This window comes from Drosophila novamexicana, unplaced genomic scaffold (assembly GCF_003285875.2).
Source record: "Drosophila novamexicana strain 15010-1031.04,08,12 unplaced genomic scaffold, DnovRS2.1 tig00000387-arrow-pilon, whole genome shotgun sequence".
Lineage (NCBI taxonomy): Eukaryota > Metazoa > Arthropoda > Insecta > Diptera > Drosophilidae > Drosophila > Drosophila novamexicana.
Genome location: NW_020824800.1, coordinates 2452004 through 2471658, shown reverse-complemented (window position 1 = coordinate 2471658; position 19655 = coordinate 2452004). Strand labels below are relative to the sequence as shown.

At 45.7% G+C, this 19655-nt stretch overlaps 3 protein-coding genes across 4 annotated transcripts in view; 2 read left to right on the top strand and 1 right to left on the bottom strand.

Annotated features, from left to right (window-relative positions):
• Positions 1-1294: 1294 nt before the first annotated feature.
• On the top strand, positions 1295-3197 carry LOC115760214. Its single transcript, XM_030701464.1, has one exon. It carries the CDS (start codon positions 1631-1633, stop codon positions 2975-2977), a length of 1347 nt encoding a protein of 448 aa, XP_030557324.1. The 5' UTR covers positions 1295-1630; the 3' UTR covers positions 2978-3197.
• A 577-nt stretch (positions 3198-3774) lies between these two features.
• LOC115760259 (HEAT repeat-containing protein 1 homolog) overlaps positions 3775-19655 on the top strand; it is a 51138-nt gene continuing 35257 nt past the window's right edge. The window contains exons 1-4 of one of the 2 annotated variants that reach the window (XM_030701521.1): positions 3775-4943; positions 5008-5276; positions 5634-9416; positions 10010-11752. In XM_030701521.1, the coding sequence (XP_030557381.1) occupies positions 3775-4943; positions 5008-5276; positions 5634-9416; positions 10010-11166 (6378 nt within the window). In that variant the 3' untranslated portion in view covers positions 11167-11752. Of the gene's footprint in view, positions 4944-5007; positions 5277-5633; positions 9417-10009; positions 11753-19655 lie in introns of those variants that run through there. The other variant, XM_030701522.1, reaches the window with a different exon arrangement.
• On the bottom strand, positions 12404-16807 carry LOC115760261 (sodium/hydrogen exchanger 9B2-like). Its single transcript, XM_030701525.1, has 6 exons — positions 16741-16807; positions 16376-16684; positions 15972-16083; positions 14065-14310; positions 13839-14011; positions 12404-13775 (listed from the first exon to the last, which is right to left on the bottom strand). Exons 1-6 carry the CDS (start codon positions 16747-16749, stop codon positions 12498-12500), a joined length of 2127 nt encoding a protein of 708 aa, XP_030557385.1. The 5' UTR covers positions 16750-16807; the 3' UTR covers positions 12404-12497.

The window sequence follows — 19655 nt, the reverse complement described above, 5'->3', positions numbered from 1 at the left end:
TATGCATGTATGAATGTATGCATGTGTATGAATGCATGTGTTTATAGAATGTATGTATGTAAGTAACATATGTATGTTTATGTATGCATGTGTATGTATATATATGTATGCATGTGTATATTAACATCAATAAGAAAAGTTGAACATATAAGAATTATTCGAAATTCGTATTATGGATATAATCAAGGCCCGTAATGAAGCAATTAAAAACTCATATAAAAAAGGCCTCAAATCCGACTTTGTGTTGGGCTAGACAACTTAACCAATAAACCACAAATTTATATCCAAATATGCGCGGCTCCTGGCAGCAATTATTAACCAAAACGCCCACCGAAAACTTTTGAAACGAGGGATTTTGACGGACAAATGACTTTAAATTAAGCCGATGTGCGTCTGTCGATTTAATTAAAATCAAAACAAAAATCTTTGCCCGTCTTGCCCTGTTCTGGGACTGTGTCGGGGATAATGATAAACGCATAAATAATGCAAAACAATAAATGAGCAAATATTCATAAATTATTAACGCAGGCGCCGACTCCTTGCTACTTGCGGCTGCATGGGGCAGGACAAAAGGCGCTGCACAAATACCCAAAATATTTTGCCAAAGCATTTAAAAGGACAATGAGGCACGCACCCGGATGACTGAAATGGAAGAAAAGCAAATCCCCGCAACAAATAATTGAGCCTCATAAAGAAATATCATTCATTGATTTTCTCTTGGCCCACCCAGACCCTGCCCCTGCCCCCAACCGACTGAGCTGCGCTGTCTCTTTTGCACTGTCCTGGTCCTGCAGCAAGTGGATGAAGTTGGTGAAAAACCAGGACAAAATAAGGACAGCTGATGAAACTATCAACACGACGAGGGGTTGATTGCGGTGGGCAGAGCATGATTTTCACATGAATTCGAAATCTATGCCTCGGCATGATTTGCACAAAACTTGAGCCGGCAAATTTGTCAGATGGAGCCAAAAGTGAGTGAGAGAGCGAGAGAGAGAGAGAGAGAACGGGCAGGCATTTGTGTTAGACAGAGACAGCGGTCAGTTTGAGGGAAACCTGAAACAGAGCAAATGATTAATTATTGAGGGATTTTGTTAATTTGATGACATTGATGCCCTGGCCAGATTATCATCGAGTGTCCTGTTCCTAATCGGCGACAACAGTGGGAATATAATCGATGCTACCTATTTAATATAAATTATGCAGTATGCATGTACCTGGAGATAGCCGTTAGTCAACACAAAACAAAAACAGCCTTAGCTCACAAAGTATACATTGAAAAACAAACAAATAATTCTAAAACCTAAATTTCTAAAATTAATTTGTTTCAGCATGGGTCGAATTTGTAGATTTTTCAAATGCAACTGTTGATTACAAATTTCATGCATATTAGCTTACAACAGTGCACGCAAAGAGTAACATAGCAATTAGCTTTGCGTACAGTGCCCATATAATTCCCACTAGCTATCGATAAGAGTTAACTATCGATATGCGCATGCAGCGATTTTAATTAAACAACTCTAAGATTTGCAGCGACGCCAATTGCGACAAAAACAAGCAGCCAAAAAAAAAAAGAAAAGGAAAGACAAATGTGAAAATTAAACGACAAATTTATTGGCATTCTCATTTCAAAATGAGCGCCTACAATCGCAAAGTATTACAGAAACTGTGCTCCGGCAGCAAATCGCTGGATGCGGACTGTGCAATGGACGAGTCGGGCTACGCGTCCTTTAAAGTGCTGCACAACTCAACCGTGGAGGCGCCATTTTTGTTTGAACGTGATAGTGAAACGGAGAACTGCCGCAATGCATCCAATACGACGAAGGCGACGGTAACACAGGGACGCTTGCAAAAGTCAAGATACGATTCGATACAATTCCAAACGCCGAACAGCAGCAGTTGCATCAGCAACTGCAATGAATCCAATTCGACAGCGAACAGAACGCTGTGGCACAAATCGCTGAGTCTGCCGGCGGCCAGTTGCGTGCAGCTGGAGGAGAGCGAGGATGAGGATGGAGGGCAGGCGAGCAAGTCGCCGCTGCTGCTGTGCGCCACCAAGCGCCGCAAGTCGCATTACCAGCCCATGGCGCATCACAGCAGCCCCAAGAAATCCAAGAAGAAGCTGTTTCCACAGCCCGCACTCGCGCCTATCTGCCGCACACGCTATTACGACGGCTTCGAGCATCTAGACATCATTGGCATGCTGAGCAACACGCTGCCCGCCCTGGAGTGCATACTGGCCCATGTCAGCTCCCACACGCTGGACGTCATGACCAAGGTGTCGGAGCGCTGGGCCCAGGCGGTCTACAAGAGCCAGCGTGCAACAGAGCGACTGCAGAACCATCGCTTCAAGATGAACCTCACCAAGGAGAACACACACACAGTGAAGCGTGGACGCATGCTGTCCAAGACCCTGAACAAACACTTAGTGCCATTACAGCCATCCAATGCCATACACAAACCAAACAAGCACGATAACTATAGGAACGTGCCCAAGGACGACAATTGCCTGCTGGTGGAGCAGATGCAGCGCATCAAATGCCCGCGCTGCGGCAAGTGCAGCAAAGTCTTCTACAGCCGCACGGCCGAGCAGACACCACAGATGAGTCGCCACGGGCCGCCCAGAGCTGCCCTTTCGCAAACATTACCACACGTGTGCTCCTTCAGCGAACCGAAGGCCGCCCTGACGCGCTTCTATTCGCTGGACGAGGTGAAAAGCTCGCCGGACGAGAATGATGCCGCTGCCGCCGCCGCCGCTACACCGCATTCCATTGGCGAGTGCACCAGCGTTTTTTGCAAATTTCGCTTTTGTGTGCACTGCTGCTGCCCGCCGCATCCGGGCGCCAAGTGCCTGGTCACCGAGCTGGGCACGCCCTCCAAAGTGATGATGCCTAGCGAGAGATTGACGCCGCCCAAGCGCAACCAGAACTGCGACTACAAGCTCAGCCGCAAGAACTCGCTGAAGCGTTTAAACTTTTAGGCAACAGCAAACACAATTTGAATCCTTAGCTTAAGTTATCGAATATACAACTGTACCAAGGTTTTTTACATGTTTAACTAGTATTATAGTCGTCCACATCTCATTAGTATCGCGCGTTCACATTTCAATGTCATCAAGTTTTTATTTTCTTTGCTGTAACGTATGCTCAACATTCTTGTACCTCTGTGAGATTAAATAGAAGTAAGATACTTTTTTACATTACACGAACAACGAAAATAAACTAATTTGTAAACAAATACCTTAAATGTTTTAACGGAAACCAGGAGAAATCCAACTGAAATAATTAATGATAAATGTCATCACAGCATAAAAGTTGTGACGTCATAAGCAGTCGTGAAACAGTTGAAACTATCGATTAGCCTGAAACTCACTTCCATATTATTATCGATATAATCATTTTATTACTTACCGCCGAAACACTTGAGGAATTTTATTTATATATGATAGAAATTATTGACTTCAATTAAATGTCATCACAGCAGTAAAACTTCGTTCTTTCATGTTTGATTTAACACCTCTTTATTTTTCTAGTTTATATATTTTTCAATGTCTGAACTTAGGTACTGAACACACCAATTAAATTCAAAAAGTACTTTCTTCCAAACCCATGGTATCGATATGTATTCATTAGATATCGACTAGCCTGCAGCACACTTCGATATTGTTATCGATATAATAATTTTATTACTTACCGCCGAAACACGTGTGGAATAGTTGCTGCCTATTTAACATTTATTTCCCCAAAGTGTTTTTACACGCAAAGCAGCTGTACAAAAATGACGACGTCATTGGCTCAACAGCTACAAAACTTGGCTGCGCCGCAAACGTCGGTTACGTTAGCGGATGCACGCAGCCGTGCCTCAATATTATTCAATCCGAAGGAGGCAGCGACCAAAGACAGACGCGCCATCTACGAGATCGGGCTGAGCGGCCTGCTGGAGTTGACTGCCTTTAATCCAACGTTCAAGGAGTTTCAGTTGACGCTCTTCGATGAGGCCACACTCACGCTGGAGCGCGCCGTGGAGCAGTCGGATGTCAACAAGTTGCTCGATGCTTCAATTGCGAAATTTTTGCGCCTCTTGTCGCCTTATTTTCTGCTGCGCCCGGCGCACATGTGCTTTGAGTGGCTGTTGCGCCGCTTCCAGGTGCACGAGTACAACCGTCAGGAGGTGATGGCCCTGATAATGCCCTACCATGAGACAAACACATTTGTGCAGGTGCTACAGACGATGCGACTGCGCCAGTCGGACGAGGATTGGTTCTGGCTGCGTCGTCTGCAGCGACCCGGCGTGCCGCTCTCCAAGACGGCCATAGTAAATCGTGCAGCGAGCGTGCCTGCGTTCCTCAGCTTCATTTGCCGCAGCACACGCAAAGCGGTCAAGGAGCTGGGTCCGCGTGCTCATCAGCTTCAGGCGCAGCTGAATTTTTATGCCACCGTTGTGGTGGGCGCCCTGCAAACGGCCAAGCCGCTCGAGGACTGGCACATTGCCACCATACTGGAGTCGCTGCTCAAGGGCCTTGTCTCGGACACCGTAGACTATGTGGCCGCCTCATACGTGATTGTCGCCCAGCTCGTCTCGCGCACCAAGCTCAAGACAAAGGTCTGTGATGCGCTGCTCGAGCGTGTGGCCAACTGCACCTTCGAGCGCCTGCACACGACGGCGCTGCTGCTGCTCATCTGGATACACGACAAGCAGCAGGCGGCAAAGCCGCAGTTCACGCCGAAAACCATGCTGAATCTGGTCTGCCAGAAATGGTTAATAACCGCATTGGCCTCGCTGGCCAAGGAGAACATTGCCATTCAAGCTATTTGCATGCCGCTAATGCGCGGCGCCGTGGCGGCCATACGTGAGGGAGATGCCGCCACAGCTTCACATCAGCAGTTCCTCGACAATCTGTTGGCTGATGTGCCCTTCTCCAAGCCCACCGCTCAGCAGCTTATCAAGTAAAGTCGCTTAACTCATTACTCTCTAATCCCTCAATCTTATAATTTACTCTCTCTCTCTTAGTTGTTTCCTGGACACTTTTGTGGACGTGGAAGCTGAGCATGAATCCACGCCCATGGACACCAATTCGAATGAGGATGAAGAGGATACTATTATCATTGATTCGGATGACGAAATGATGCCAGCCAAAACCAATTTCCAGACATGGTACACAGAGTTTCTGGAGAAACTCGAACGTCGCTATCCGGAGGCCTTTGACTTGAGCGTCAAGACGGCCCTAAGTGCCAAATCCAATACGAGCAATCGACATAAGGCTTTAAAACTGGCCTTAGGTAAGTCGAGCTGTAACATTTAATAACTATAACATAAGAATACCATTTGAGAATTCAGTAAGGATGCTAAATATACCCTGTACTATTTAAAAAGCACTTTATAGCAAACGTGATATTGTTTGTAACAGACTGACAGGAGGAAACAATAGCCCCACTTTCACAGGAAATGTTTTTAGAATCGTTTATTGTACTTGTTAGATTAGGATAATCCTAATTTTGAAGATAAGTCTAGCATTTCACCTTAAACCTTGGTGTACTAACAGACGAAATTAACATTTGTACTAAAGAAATCAGAATCTTAGCTTCAATGAGAATCAAACTCTTCCATGCAGAACTCTAATTCCCGCTTTTCCGCAGGCTTTCGACTCAACACAAACGACGAGAAGGCGAAACGGGCATATGAGAAGCTCTACCATTACAGCGCCGATTGGCGCCTGGGCGCGGTGCAGCAGCTGCTGCAGAACCTGAAAGTGGCCAAGCGGCGGGAGCGCAGCTATCGCCTACTGCAGGAGTGCCTGCCCGATCGGATCAAGGACGATAGCCCGGCTGTGGTCTCGGCGCTGCTCACGCTGCCCACCGTTGACTTTGTGGAGATGATGGGCGCCGCAATCTTTGCCCAGACGCTGTGCGAGCTGCTGCAGCGTGCTCAGCAGCAGCGCGGGACGCAATGGGATGCGGTGGTGCCGCAAGTGGTACAGCATCTGACCACAGCCGCAGTGAGCGACAATTACGATACAAATCTGCTGCTGCTGGCCCTGATGCCCTATCTGTTTCCCTGCGATGCCCTGAACGCCAGGGAGCATGCCGCCTTGCTAATCATATTGAGCAGCAATTTCGCCAGCAAGCTGCCATTTCTGGGGCAGCTGGAGGTGAGCACGGAGCATGGCGACTTCAATGTGTGTCTGCATCGCAAAAAGTTTCTCGATGTTATCGCCAATGTGACGCAAGCGGGCAAACAACAGCTGGCGCTGCTCGAGAGCGTGGAGCAGCATGGCGGCGTTGCCTATTTGCGCGGTGAGGCGTCTCAGCTGACGCACCTGCTGCTGCTGCTGACAGCCTATGCGAAACGTGAGCTGACCACCGCAGAGAGTCTGCACATGCTGCAGCGCGTGGGCGTCTACACGCAAGGATTTCAGTTTCGTCTGGCCAAGGAGAACGCCAGCCAGGGCAACGGCAACAAAAATCATGTGCCACTTCAGCTGTACGCGGACTTTTTACAAACCGTGGCCAAGAATACAAAGTTCAGCGAGCTTGCAACGTTGCCCTGGACAGAGTTAAGCGAGGAGCTGCGCCTGTGCCTGCTGCTGCTGGACACGCTGAGCAGTCGGGTTTATGCCGAGCAGTGTGCGCCCGTCGAGCGCAGGGAATGGACGCGCTCGCTCAAGGATTGCCTGAATCACATGCTGCCCGAGGCGCAACACAAACTGGATTTCCTATGCAACTTTTATGTGTACGAGACGCTGCCAGAGCTGTACAGCCAGGCCGAGGACTATGCGCTGTTGCGCGTGCGCGGCTTCCAGCTGCTGCAGGCGCTGCTGCGTCCGCGGCCGGCTGTGGTCAGCTGCAGCCTGTTGCACGTGCTGCGCATCGCCAATGCATGCAATTCGCCGCTGCAAACGTTGCGCCAACAGGCGCTGGCCACGCTCCAGCTGCTCGAGCTCAAGCAGCTGGAGCCACATGTGGCCCATCTGGTCGAATGCCTGCTGCGACGCCAGAGCGAACTGTGTATGGATCACGAACAATACGCGCTCATCCTGCACACAATATTGCAGAGCAGCAAATGCACGCCGCGCGAGAAGCTGCTGCTGGCCAAGCTGCGTCGCACGCTGCTGGAGCTGGTTTGCGATGTGACACAACCGGCCATATGCACCGCCTCGCTGCTGCGGGCGTTGAAACACATGAACAACGAGGCGCTGCTGACGGCACTGCTGCCGTTGGGCGAGGCAGCGCTGCAGGCGGCGTCCAGGCACGATGCCAGCAAGGACACATCGCAGCTGGCGCAGCTAAACTGGCCATACAGCGACATCTACTGCGCTGTCATCGAACGCTTCGAAGGCGCCGTGGGCTTGGGCGTTCTCAAGCACCAACCCGCCGCCTGGCAGCTGCTGGAGGCGAGCTTTAAGCAGCACACGACTTATGTGCAGCTGGAGCAAAAGCTGCAGCCGCTGCCCTGCGTGCTACTCAACTCGCTGACGCCAGAGACCTACGAGCAGCTTCAGAGCCAGCATAAGGTGAAGCTGCTGCAGCTTATTGTGGAGGCGGCCACTGCATCCGACAACGATAGCATCTTCCTGGCAGCCCATCGCCTGCTCAAGCGCTGCAGCATCGAGTGCCAGCCCCTGGTTGGCATGCTGGCCAGCATGTGCAGCAAGAGCACGCGCATCATCCCGGTCAAGCAGCCGGAGCGACGCCGTGGCGCGCCAAATACCAAACTGGATCTGACATGTGTGACCTGGAAGCAGGGCATGACGCTGCTCGAGCTGCTGGAACACAAGAAGCAGCTGGTGGGCGCCGAGCAGCTGATACCCTCGCTCTTTGAGCTGCTGCAGCTGTGCCTGCAGCTGGAGGAGCACAGCGCTGCCGAATATCCCAAACAACTAATCCTATCCGGCCTGCTGCACTGCTGCGAGGTGTCGCAGGCGGCGGGCGTGCAACTGTCCAAGGTGCTGCCCGAATCCTGTTTCCGCATCGAGCAGGTGGTCCAGTGTCTGCGCAACACACAAAATCCGCAGACGCAGCAGCATGCGCTGCTCTTCCTTACGCGCTGCGCCGCCCTGTATCCGCAGCAGGTGCTGCACAAGATTGTCGAGATCTTTACGTTCGTGGGCTCCACGGTGGCTCGCCACGACGATGCCTTCAGTCTGCACATTATCAAGAACGTGGTGGAGACCATTGTGCCCACGCTCCTGCTGCAGTCTGGCGCACAGCGCGAGCGCCTTGTCATTGCCGTGCTGAAGGTGTTTGCGGATATATGCACGGATGTGCCGGTGCATCGTCGCCTGCCGCTCTACGACACGCTCTTCCGCGTGCTCGATCCCCGCCAGCATCTGTGGCAGTTCCTGTGCATCATTTTCGAGTCGCAAATGCTGATGGAACAGGCGCCCGCACAGTCGGGCAAGCAGACCAAATCCTTGGACAAGTCGCGCGTGGAGTTTGCACGAGAGCTGACACTGATGTTCGAGCAGCCCGAGGTCATACTGGACACGTGCATACAGCTGCTCGACTACCTGGCCAAGCTGCCCATCAACAAGGAGACGCAAAGCCAAGTCCCGGCAGCCGGCAACAACATCTCGCCCGAACAGCAGCTGTTCGATGTGCGCACGCGCAGCTTCAAGCAGCTGCGACACTATAAATATCTCATCATGGACTATCTGTCCGGGCTGAGCAGCGCCGTCGAGTTCCAGACCAAACTGGGCAGTCCCAGGACGCAGCAGCTTGAGCGGCTGCGGCCCCTTTATCAAAACTTTATACTCAAGACACTTGCCTATGTGAGCGTGGTCAATAATGCTCTGCAACTGGCGACGGGCTCGTCATCGCCCTCGCTGGAGAAATATTGGCGCGTGCTGGCAAATCATGTGCACGATGTACTGGACAATGCCATTGGGCTGCTTTCGCCCGAGTATTTCCTCAATGTGATCACGAAGCTGCTGCAGCACGAGCTGATCTATGTGCGCATCAAGGTGCTCGAGCTGCTGGTCACCAAGTTGACGCCACCCAGCGATTACTTTGCCCAGTCCCAGGCGGCGCACTTTGGTGTGCTCTTCGAGCCGCTGGGCGCCATCATTGACGGCGTGCTGGACACCACGGGCGGCAGCAATGCTCAGCAGGCGCAGCTGCAGCAGACGGCCCTGCACGCCATGCAGCTGCTGGCCCATCGCCATGGACGCGACTATGTCGAGGAGTGTCGCACACTGCTGGCCAAACTGACGCGCATCACCAAGCGACGCGCCAATGTGCCCAAGGCTGTCGTCGGCAATGTGGTGCTCACCCTCGTCGAGATCTGCGGCAGCATCAAGGCGCACGCTCTGGCCCAGCTGCCCAAGTTTGCGCCACAGCTAACCGAATTGCTCAAGGAACAGGTGCAGCTGCTGCTAACCCAACGACAAGCGCCCGACTATGTCTGCTCCGCTCTGGTTACAGGTGAGTTTTATAGTCTATATCAATCTCTAGCTTGGTAAAAATTGAGGATTGTTTGTGCGCAAACGAAAGGAAGCATTTCCCGTCCCATAAAGTAATAAGTTGTTGATCAAGTCGACGAGCTGCGTCGATCTAGCCAGGTCTGGCTGTCTTTCGAGAGAACTATAAAATCTAGAAATTGGACATTTTACAAGAACGAGCTTTAGTTTTGGATATCCTCCTATTCGCACAAAATTCATAAATATCGATTTTTAGACAAGGATTTTAAAGCAAGCCTCGAGGAATTCAAGAACCATTTACCGTAAATAATGTATGAAGGTTCTTGTGCAGTATGCACAGATAAATAATTTTTCACTTTTTTGGAATATCTCCCAACATATCCCCAAAATTTGGAAATGTTCAACTCTTTAAGACAGAGTCAAGCGCTTTGGAGCAAAAGGAGGAAGAATCTAATCTACACACTTTAACAATATCATTCATAAATAAAAGGAATCCATTATAACACTGCATCACTAGAAAAGCATGTAGGATTCGGATTTGTCTCAGTTATTCTTGCCCAATATTAACGTGGAATTCATCCTGCCTTTTACTTAAAGCCATGCACAAGCTATTCATCACACTGCCGCTCTTCCTGGGACCCTATCTGGTGGATATTATCGGCGCGCTCATAAGACTCTCGGTGCAGCTGGAGAGTGCACAGCTGGCGCTGGACAAGCGCACCCAGGCACTCAAGCTGCGCATTGTGGACGTGTGGACGGCGGTGGCGCAGGGCGTTGAGGCTCGCATTTTGGTGCCCAGCTGTGCCAAGACCTACGAAAGTCTGTTGGAGGCGCAGGCCTACGACGAGCTGGGCATGCTTATGCGCCAGCTTCTGCTGCCCTGCATTAAGCACAATGGAAATGCCGACCTACAGGCCGTGCAGGAACCGCTTTCTGAGCTCTTCCTTCAGGCGCTTGAATTCCGGCTGCAGGTGCGCGGACGTCAGCTGCAGCGGCAGCGCATGACGGATATTGAGTCATCCGTGATTGAGACTTTTGTGGCCTGGATACTTAAGCTGTCCGAGACGAGCTTCCGGCCCATGTTTGGTAGGGTTCACAAGTGGGCCATGGAGCGCAAGGATCTGGAACCGCAGCTTACCTACTTCCTGCTGACCAAGCGCATTGCCGAGGCGCTCAAGTCGCTGTTCGTGCTCTTCGCCGGCGATTTTATCGAGGATGCCGCACGGCTGCTGCAGGAACACAACACATTGCGTCAGGAGCTGGCCGAAGATGTGGATGTCGAGAATGTTGCGGAACTGCTGTCGGCCATACTCAGCACATTGCATCATGTATTCCTGCACTGCAGCAGCGACTTTGTCAACGATCATCGGTTCCGCACGCTGATGCCGCCGCTCGTGGATCAGCTGGAGAACAGCCTGGTGCTGGCCGGCGATCGCGAGCAGCTGCAGCAAAATCTGAGCGACTGCATTGCCCAGCTGGCTGCTGCCACCAACGATGTGCTATGGAAGCAGCTCAACAACCAGGTGCTGCTCAAGACGCGCACCAGCACGCCCGAGGTACGCATCCTGGCCTTCAACACCAGCGTGGCCATTGCCCGCAAGCTAAGCGAAAGCTTTGCCCCCCTGCTGCCGGAGACGGTGCCGTTCATAGCCGAACTGCTCGAGGACGAGCACGATCGTGTCGAGAAGAACACGCGCAGTGCTGTCCAGGAATTGGAAACTATTCTCGGCGAACCCGTGCAAAAATATTTATAAGCTCAGGTCAAACCTTCTTCAACTCAAGATTTATTTAGCCGCTTAAAATTTCCGAGCACATCATGCAAATGGACTAAATAATGGATTTTTACTATGCAAGTTCTATAAAAACTTGACTTAAACAGAAGAATTTTTAAAAGGATTTATCCAAAGTACTACAGAGAATTGAGATCTTTTAAAACTTTTCGTGAACATTACGATTTGTATTTTTATTCAAACACAAATAATAATACATACTATATTTGCAAATTTATTTGATATATCAGCCTTAACGCATCTTTGTACTATTCCATTTGCAACGCATTTCCACTCTTTCGGAAAAATCCATCGCCAAAGCTTGAAAATGGAATTGACAGGTTAAATGAGCGAAGTCCAATTTGCTTAAAGCCTCTTTAAGATATAGTATAAGCCGTTAATCAATCACTAAACAAAATCTATTTTAAATATTCCATCCACACGAGCGGAAAATGAGTGGAGACTAAAACTGAAACGCAAAGTTTATCATCAAGAGAAATGCCTACCAAATGCAGTTAACTAGAACATGATTCTAGTATATATAAATGATTTATTGTCAGTTTTTTTGTATTATTTTTTGTTTATTTTTGACCGTGTAAAGTTTTTACATTTACAATTATCTCTCTCACTTTAATGATCCCTGATGTCATTGTAAACGAGCTTAACAGCCAATACAGCTGACTGCGACGGCTACTGCAAAGCTCTATAAAAAATATATATTCAACAATAGGCCATAAAATATATTTATAGTCAATTGCAGCAGGTTGAAGCCTGAGATGGGAAAATGATTTATAAGAAAATTGATATCTAAATTATTGTCTCTCATATATTTTACCTGCCTGTAATCTAACTGGCAATTGGCAGACAATGTTTGGACAATTTTTGGAATTGTAAAAGCGATAGTTCAATTATTTCCTACGTACATATTCTATCATTGGAGTGTCTTAGTTGAAGGCAAATCGAGAATCTGCATACCAAATTTCGTGTCTCCAGCTCTTGTAAACTACAAGCCTAGATCAAGAATTAATATTTATCGAAGGAATGCGGCAAAAGGTTATAAATCTCCAGACTGAAAGGCTGTTTTGAATACGACCGGTTCGAGTCAGGAATTTCAATCGGTTCATGGGAATATTTAAACCGACTTGAACCAAAACTTAAAAAAGGATGTGGAAAACGAGGTTTAGTTCACATTGTAACCGAACCAGGTGTTTTGTTTTTAATTTTTTATTTTTGGCTTTTATTTTACAAAGAAAAAATGTATTAATAATTCGTTGGGCTTAAGAGTAATTGGCGCCTGCGTTAAGTTTGTCTCCCAACTACTTGTTGTATGAAGTGTATGAAAAGTTTGGAAATTGTGAATTGCTTTGGGTATTATCCTGGGTCTGCTTGTCCTGCGGCAGCTCGGGATCCTCGCGCTCCTCCTCCTCGTCGATAATGCTGATGTCGCGTATGGAGGGTCGTCGCCAGCCAGTGAGATTCTGCTGAGCCTGTTTCGTCTTTGTCAGCATCCTGGGGCCAGTCACAGATATCAGGATCGCGCCCAAGGGAGCTGTCAGCAATATGCTAAAAATGCAAATGGTTTGAACTGTTTTGGCCCAGCTGCGCTCCTCGTCTGTGGCATCAGCGCCCAAATGCCTGAGAGCCACAGGTCCCAGAGCAGCCTGAACCGTTGCCTTGGCCATCCAGGACAGGCCCACAAAGAACTTCTCGCGCATGTTCAAGCGATCGCCAATGGCAATGGCAGCCGTGACCAGGATGCGTATGATGACGCCTGTGAAAATGCAGAGGGCACCAATGTAAAGCAGGCTCGGATCAAGCTCGCGCAGTTTGATCGTGGCGCCCGTCACGCCGAACAGAATGGGCTCAAAGATCATCCAGAAGATCTCGAAACCAGTGCCCACCGGATTGTCATCGATGGTCCAGCCATCCTTGCACCAGAAGTAATTGGATATGAAAGACGAGAAGACGACGGCCAAAGGACCGGCGCCCTCAAAGCCCAGCTTATCGCTGCCATAGATGGCCACCAGGTTGCCGATGAACAGCAGCAGCGTGCGCAGCGGCACCACATAGGCGTCGCCCTTCTCCGGAAAGATGCGGGCCAACAGGCCCCAGATGAGGCCGAAGCCCAGGCCGGCAATCAGACAGACCGGCACCTGGGCAATCAGATAGAGCTGGCCACGGTCCGAGAACATGATCGTGCTGATGATGCCGAAAATTGCCACCGAGATGGCATCGTCCACGCCAGACACGGCGACCACAAGCGTGGGTATGCCCTTGGCCACGCCGTAGCCCTTGGTGCGCAGCCGGAACAGGCAGGGCACGACGACGGCTGGTGCAATGGCTGCCATAATGGCGCCCATGAGACAGCCCCAGATCCACGGGAGGCCGAGCAGAAAGTGGGACATAACCGCCAGAACACCGAATTCCACAAACCAGGGCACAATGCCCAGCTTGAGTATCGTTTTGTACACCTTCTTGAAGGCTTGCGGATCCATTTCGAGGCCAGCTCGAGTCAGAATTATGGTGAGCGCGAATTTGCGCAAATGGGCGGTCACCTTGGAGAAGTCGCCGTCGAGATCCACCCAGCCAACGTTCTATCAACAAAAAAACAGATAACATAAGGCAGCCAAAACACGAACACTCAAAGCGTAACTCACCTGAAACAATAGGCCCACCAGCAGCATGCCAATGAGGCGTGGCAGGGTGGCCAAGGACATGAGATAGCCGCCGAAATTTGCAGCCACTGTGAGCACAACCAAATCGAAAAGCTGCCCACCCGGCGCAGCCGAGTGTCCAATGATCACAAACGAGACGATCCAAAGCAGCGCACCTGGTGTTAATTGGTATAAATATATATTGGAACAATCGGAATGTGAAGCTTACCAATGCAGATGAGCGAGACCAGGCGGGAGAATGTCCTGAAGGTGGGGCACAGCGGATAGGGGAAAACCTTTTGCCAGAATGGCGGCTCCCATGACTCGCTCGGCTCCTCCTTGCGGCACTTCAAGCAGAAATTATATATCCATGACTGTGCCACGTAATTGCCATTGCTGTCCGGAGATCCCTGTCCTGCCTGCAGGCTATTGTATTTGGCATTAAGCACGTCTAGCGCGCTCTGTCTGTAGTTCTCTGCGGCATGAATAGACAGACATTATCAAGGGTATCCACTAGATATATAGACGCAACAAATTAACATCTAGCACTAATTGGGTGTTAAGTGTGGCATCTGCATGTCTAGAGACGAAATCGAAACGTCATTTTCCGGCGGCACGTTAATTGTTAATGCCAACTTTATGATATCGAATTCAATTGACATTCGTTCAAGATTTCATTTGCTTTTGCTAACTGACATTCTTAGGTCTGAGCTCTGAGGCCCTCGATAGGCCTTTGTAATTATCATTGCTATCATTATTATTATTATCAATATTATTGTCTATAATTCTGCACATAAACATATTTATGGAATTCCTTAAATTACGAATTCCAGCTGCGCAAATATAATATGAATATATATATATTTTTTTTCGAAATAATTATTAAATTTTGCGATCACATGTTCTTAAGTTGACTGTGAGGTCAAGTAGGCCAAGTTCTTTTTTTTTCACAAGAAATATCTATTAACAAGTCTGCGTGTAAGTTAAACTGAATTTTTTCTTGACTAATTAATATTTTAAATTGGTATCACGTAAAGTTCTCTAAACATTTTAGATTATTTTGCCAATGCAACAACCCAAAATGCTTTAAGTATATTTTTTTGTGGAAAGTTTTTAAAATATTGTTTTTTTTTTTGTCCGCATTAGTAATATGATCTATAAATTTAACATATAGGCTCTTATGTCCCACAGAAGATTTTTTTTGAAATTTCGATAATTATAATTAAGTATATTTAATCCCTCTTTTTGAGCATGTCTCGAAGATTATAGGAGTTATTACCTCCGATCTAATGAAAAGATGGGCAGTTAAGCTAAGCACAGGGTATCTACCAGTCGGTTACACTTAACTACTTGTACTTTTTGCCTATGAGATTTCGCATTTATATGTAAGGTTGAGGAAAACGAACTAATTAAGACATCAGTCAATATTGCTCTTGAGTACAAACCTGCAATACTAATGTGACGAGATTATGTACTCAAATTAGTATGAATCACATTTTGAAGCTTTAATGACATTCTGTGTCAATATTTAAAACCCCCGAATTATAAATATGTTTTAACACTTGCTGTAGATTGTATAAACTAATTTACAGCTAATCGTTGCATACAAACACATGAGATCCATATTTAAATAAAAATGCACAAAAAAGTAATCAAGTGCTTAATTAAACAATTTGAATTATCTAACGAATATTAGATGAAAATTTATAGCTGCATCACAATAACAATATTCGTCCGATAATCTGAATAAAGCTACACTAAGAGAAGTTGAAAGGAAAATTTGTTAAATATTTTTTTGCATTTTTTTTTAAATTTAAACAAAAGTGGAGACAAATCTTTATGCATATTTATTTAAATTTTTATTGAATGTAGCTTAGTTCAGTTGAAAAATAAAATTTTAGTTTATTATTGAAAAAATAAATTCCAAAAATTCTATTTAAGATTTTCTCTTTCAGTTCTCGAATTGGGAATCTAGAATTTGGAACTTTTTAATCAATTCCCAAATTCTAAATACTATAGTAATTTTATGTTTCTCAAATTTTTCTTTTCGAATCAAATTTTGGTCTTTATATCTATTATATATGTAGTTTTTTTCTTACATGTTTCATTTTGAAACAAATTCTGGCGTTAACTTACCATAACTATTTGTCGAAACACGATCGCCGTCATTGTCGTGGGCCAATGTATCCTTGAGGATGCTTCTCCTGCGACCGGGCGGTCCGATCTCGAGGGGTGAATGTGTTGAGCTCTGTGCCAAAATTGAATTTGTTTTTGTATCTCTCGTTTTTTTGTGAGCTGTGATTAGTTAACAGTGCGCGTAAATCCCTAGGCACTTGATCACGGCGATCACTTCAACATTTACGAGCATCATTAAAAATGCCGTCATCCAATATCTATTATATGGATGTGCACGCGTGTGTGTATATTATATGCGAGTGTTACGAGTATATGACTGGCATAAACGAAAAGTAACGATCGTAATCACCCGGAGCAGGCGCGCAGCTCTAATCGATCCGTCACATCACTTGACCGTAACTCACCTGCGATATTTTGCGTTCAAAGGCGGGATTATCATAGCCGGAGTTGTTGGAGCCCAGCGCCGGCGGCTCGGAGACAATGCTGACACGCCGCTTCGGCTGGCTCTCGATGACGATGCTGCTCCTGTGATTGGGCGACGGTGTCTGCGCCTCATTGCCGGGCAACGCCGGCACATTGATGGCCAGCGATGCGGGTCTAGCCGTGCTGCCTGGCATGCTGGTTGTCGGCGTGGTGGCGTCTGTGCTGGGCACTGTTGCTGCCGAGCCGGACTCATCGCCGCGATCCGCATGGGTCGTCATCGTCTTGTCGCTCTGCAGGATTAGGTGATGTTCGAATACTCGATCTATAGAGCTTATGGCCTGCTTACGATATACATCACACACTTCGCGCTCGATTATCGTAATTTATCCGTTGCGCGGGTCTCACAACTAGCCCGTTCGGCGTTTAGCGTTCAAATAAATTCATCAGCGCGCGCTGTGCTCGACTCTGAGCTCAGCTTTTGGGTGGGGTGCGGGTTCGATGGGCACCAGCTGTACATGTGTGTATGTGTGTGTGTGTGTGCGTGTGGCATGTGTGAAAAGTCTTAATGCTTAATGCAAACATTTATTGTCTTTTACAAAAATAATATATCAGCTAGCCATAAAAAACTTAAACATTTTTTTGACAATAATTAGCTTTAATTAGTCGACGCCCAAAACCCAAAAAAAAAACGGGGCATGGTCGCGGCTTGGTTTATGTCAAGCTCGTCGAGCAGCTGTCGGTTTTCGGCTTTGATCGATTTGTTTGTCATTTAATTGTGACGCATTTTGTCTAAACAAATTCACGTGAGCGCCCCGTAGACAATCGTCTCATAATAACGAGGCTGAATTAATTATTTAATGAAATTTGTTACTCTATCGCATTTTTCCCCCTTTTTTTTTTTGCTCGCTCTCTTTTATTTGTGTAGCCTTTAAATCTATTTGTTTGTCTGTTAAATCTGGCTTTTTGTTATACCTCGCACAATGCGAATCGCTAACATAAAATCGATGCGATTAGGTTACGCAAAAGTACGCTATTAACAAAGAATGAGAACTTCAATGGCATCAAATAAATATATTGAAAACATGCCAACGTAATTTTATAGCTACTATTCGGAGCAGAATTTGATTAACAACTAGCTATTCATTTGGGTAAGACCTATATATGATGATTTTGACGATCTGCTTTTAATATATTAAATCAAATTGTATTTTAGTAAATTAAGCCCAGCTAGTTAGAAAATCTATAAGCAGATTATATTATTTTATTATATTAAGTATTGAATATTGCCATTAATGCCACATTTATCGCCTCTTTCACGCGTTTCCGATTGTCGGGTTTTATTTATCAGACTTTCTGGGAGAAAGAAGAGTAATTCTTGTAAATATCAGCAAAGTAAGAAATTATTTTACTTTACCTATGGCAACTTGGCTCTGCTTCTTCTTTTTTATATACAAATGTGTTCAGGCAAATATAAATCACAATCAAATATCAAATTCAACTAAAAAACAGCAAAGTCTTGGGAGTAAAACTTTGAATATGTGAACTCAGCTTTCCCTTTTAAGCAAAAGATAAATCTAAGCATTGCGTTTATTTAATAACTATTACGTTAACAACAAATTATTGCTGTGGGAGATAAAGGTTAAAGGTTGAAAATAAAGATAGAGGCGAAACGTATGTATTTTGCCCAAAAAGTAACGCATGCTATTTGCCAGAGTATTGTAAAACAATGTACAAAATAATACAAAAAAGTAAACAATTCAAATGCTTTCAGGCTTTATATATTTACATGTATTTCTATACGTATATAAGAACAGTTTGTAGAGTATCTCTAAGTTGACCACACCCGCCTTTTCGGGCTGTTTTTTGTGTCCAGAATTTGGCATCAAGTCATGCGGTTTGTTAGATTAAATCCAACAAAGCAACTCGCCTCATGTGTGGACTAGTCGAGCACTTTTTTTGCGCGCTGTCATTTAAATCGTTAATTATACAATTTTATTATTTATCGCGCGCGCAATGCCAGCCCAGATTAAAAGCTCATGTGCAATGCCCAAAAAAATAAAACAAAAACTATTAACAATTTCAAGTAATTACATGAATTTTAAATAATAATAACCGAAAGGAGTTTAAAGTTGACTAGAAAAAAAGAAAAATGGTATGTAATATTTATAGCTGATAAATTCGCATGAATTCGCTTTACGTGTGGAATTTGTTAATTTCTTCGACATTTAAAGCCTGTTTGTGAAATAATTAAAATGAATGGAACACTTTTCCAAATTTATGAATTTATCACAGCAATATGTAAAATAACTACGTGTAAACTGTCACGTCAACAATATTCTTTTAAATTGAAAACAAATGAATCATCAAATCTCTCAATCAAAGAAAAATATTTTGCTTGACTCTTGTTTTGATGTTCAATTAAGTATATCTATATTTAACTTTTATCGTTTGGACATTATTATTTTATCACGAATTGTGTAACGCATAGAAGAAGACGTCGTCCAGCTGCATAGAGGATTTGTCTATGCTTGATTAGTATCAACTGCCGCGTCGATATATCCATGTCACTCTTTCCATCTTGCTTCGCTAACTATTCTCTTGGCTACCATCTCGAATCTTTTCATAGATTGGTATTTCTGTCGCATGCGGAACATGTGTCCATGGAACAAGCTGGGTCCGACTTTTTGAATTAGCTGACATTTGAATGATTGATCAACATAAAGTTCCATTAAAAACTCATATATTTTTCCAGATACACTGATCAATCCTGCCAGTAAATACTAGGTTTCAACTAATGCTTTTTATATACATATATTTGCATCGGACTAATATCTCATGTAGCTACCTCTATGCAAAGTATAGGAGAAAATGAGAGAAATGAGTTCTTCTTTGAAAATCTTATCAGGTTTTCAAAATATCTCTTCACCTGTCTAAAAGTGTATTTAGCCTTCGGCCTTCTAAAAGAGACGCTTCATCTATTTTTTTATTTATCTAATTATTGTTTTTGTTAAACAACAAATTCATGGCGCTTGGCAACAAACCAGTTTTGATACCATATAAATGTCTTAAAAATAATGACAAAAGTAAATGTTAGCTCAAATTAGGCCACATAACTTAATAATATAGAGTTCTTGCTATATTGCTATGCTATTAATTCCATTTTTTTTTAAATTTCAAATTTAAATTTAAGAAGAATAACATTTTATTAAATTGTTTGCTGCACTTAATGAAGAGTCTTTGTCAGAAACTCTAGAATTAATT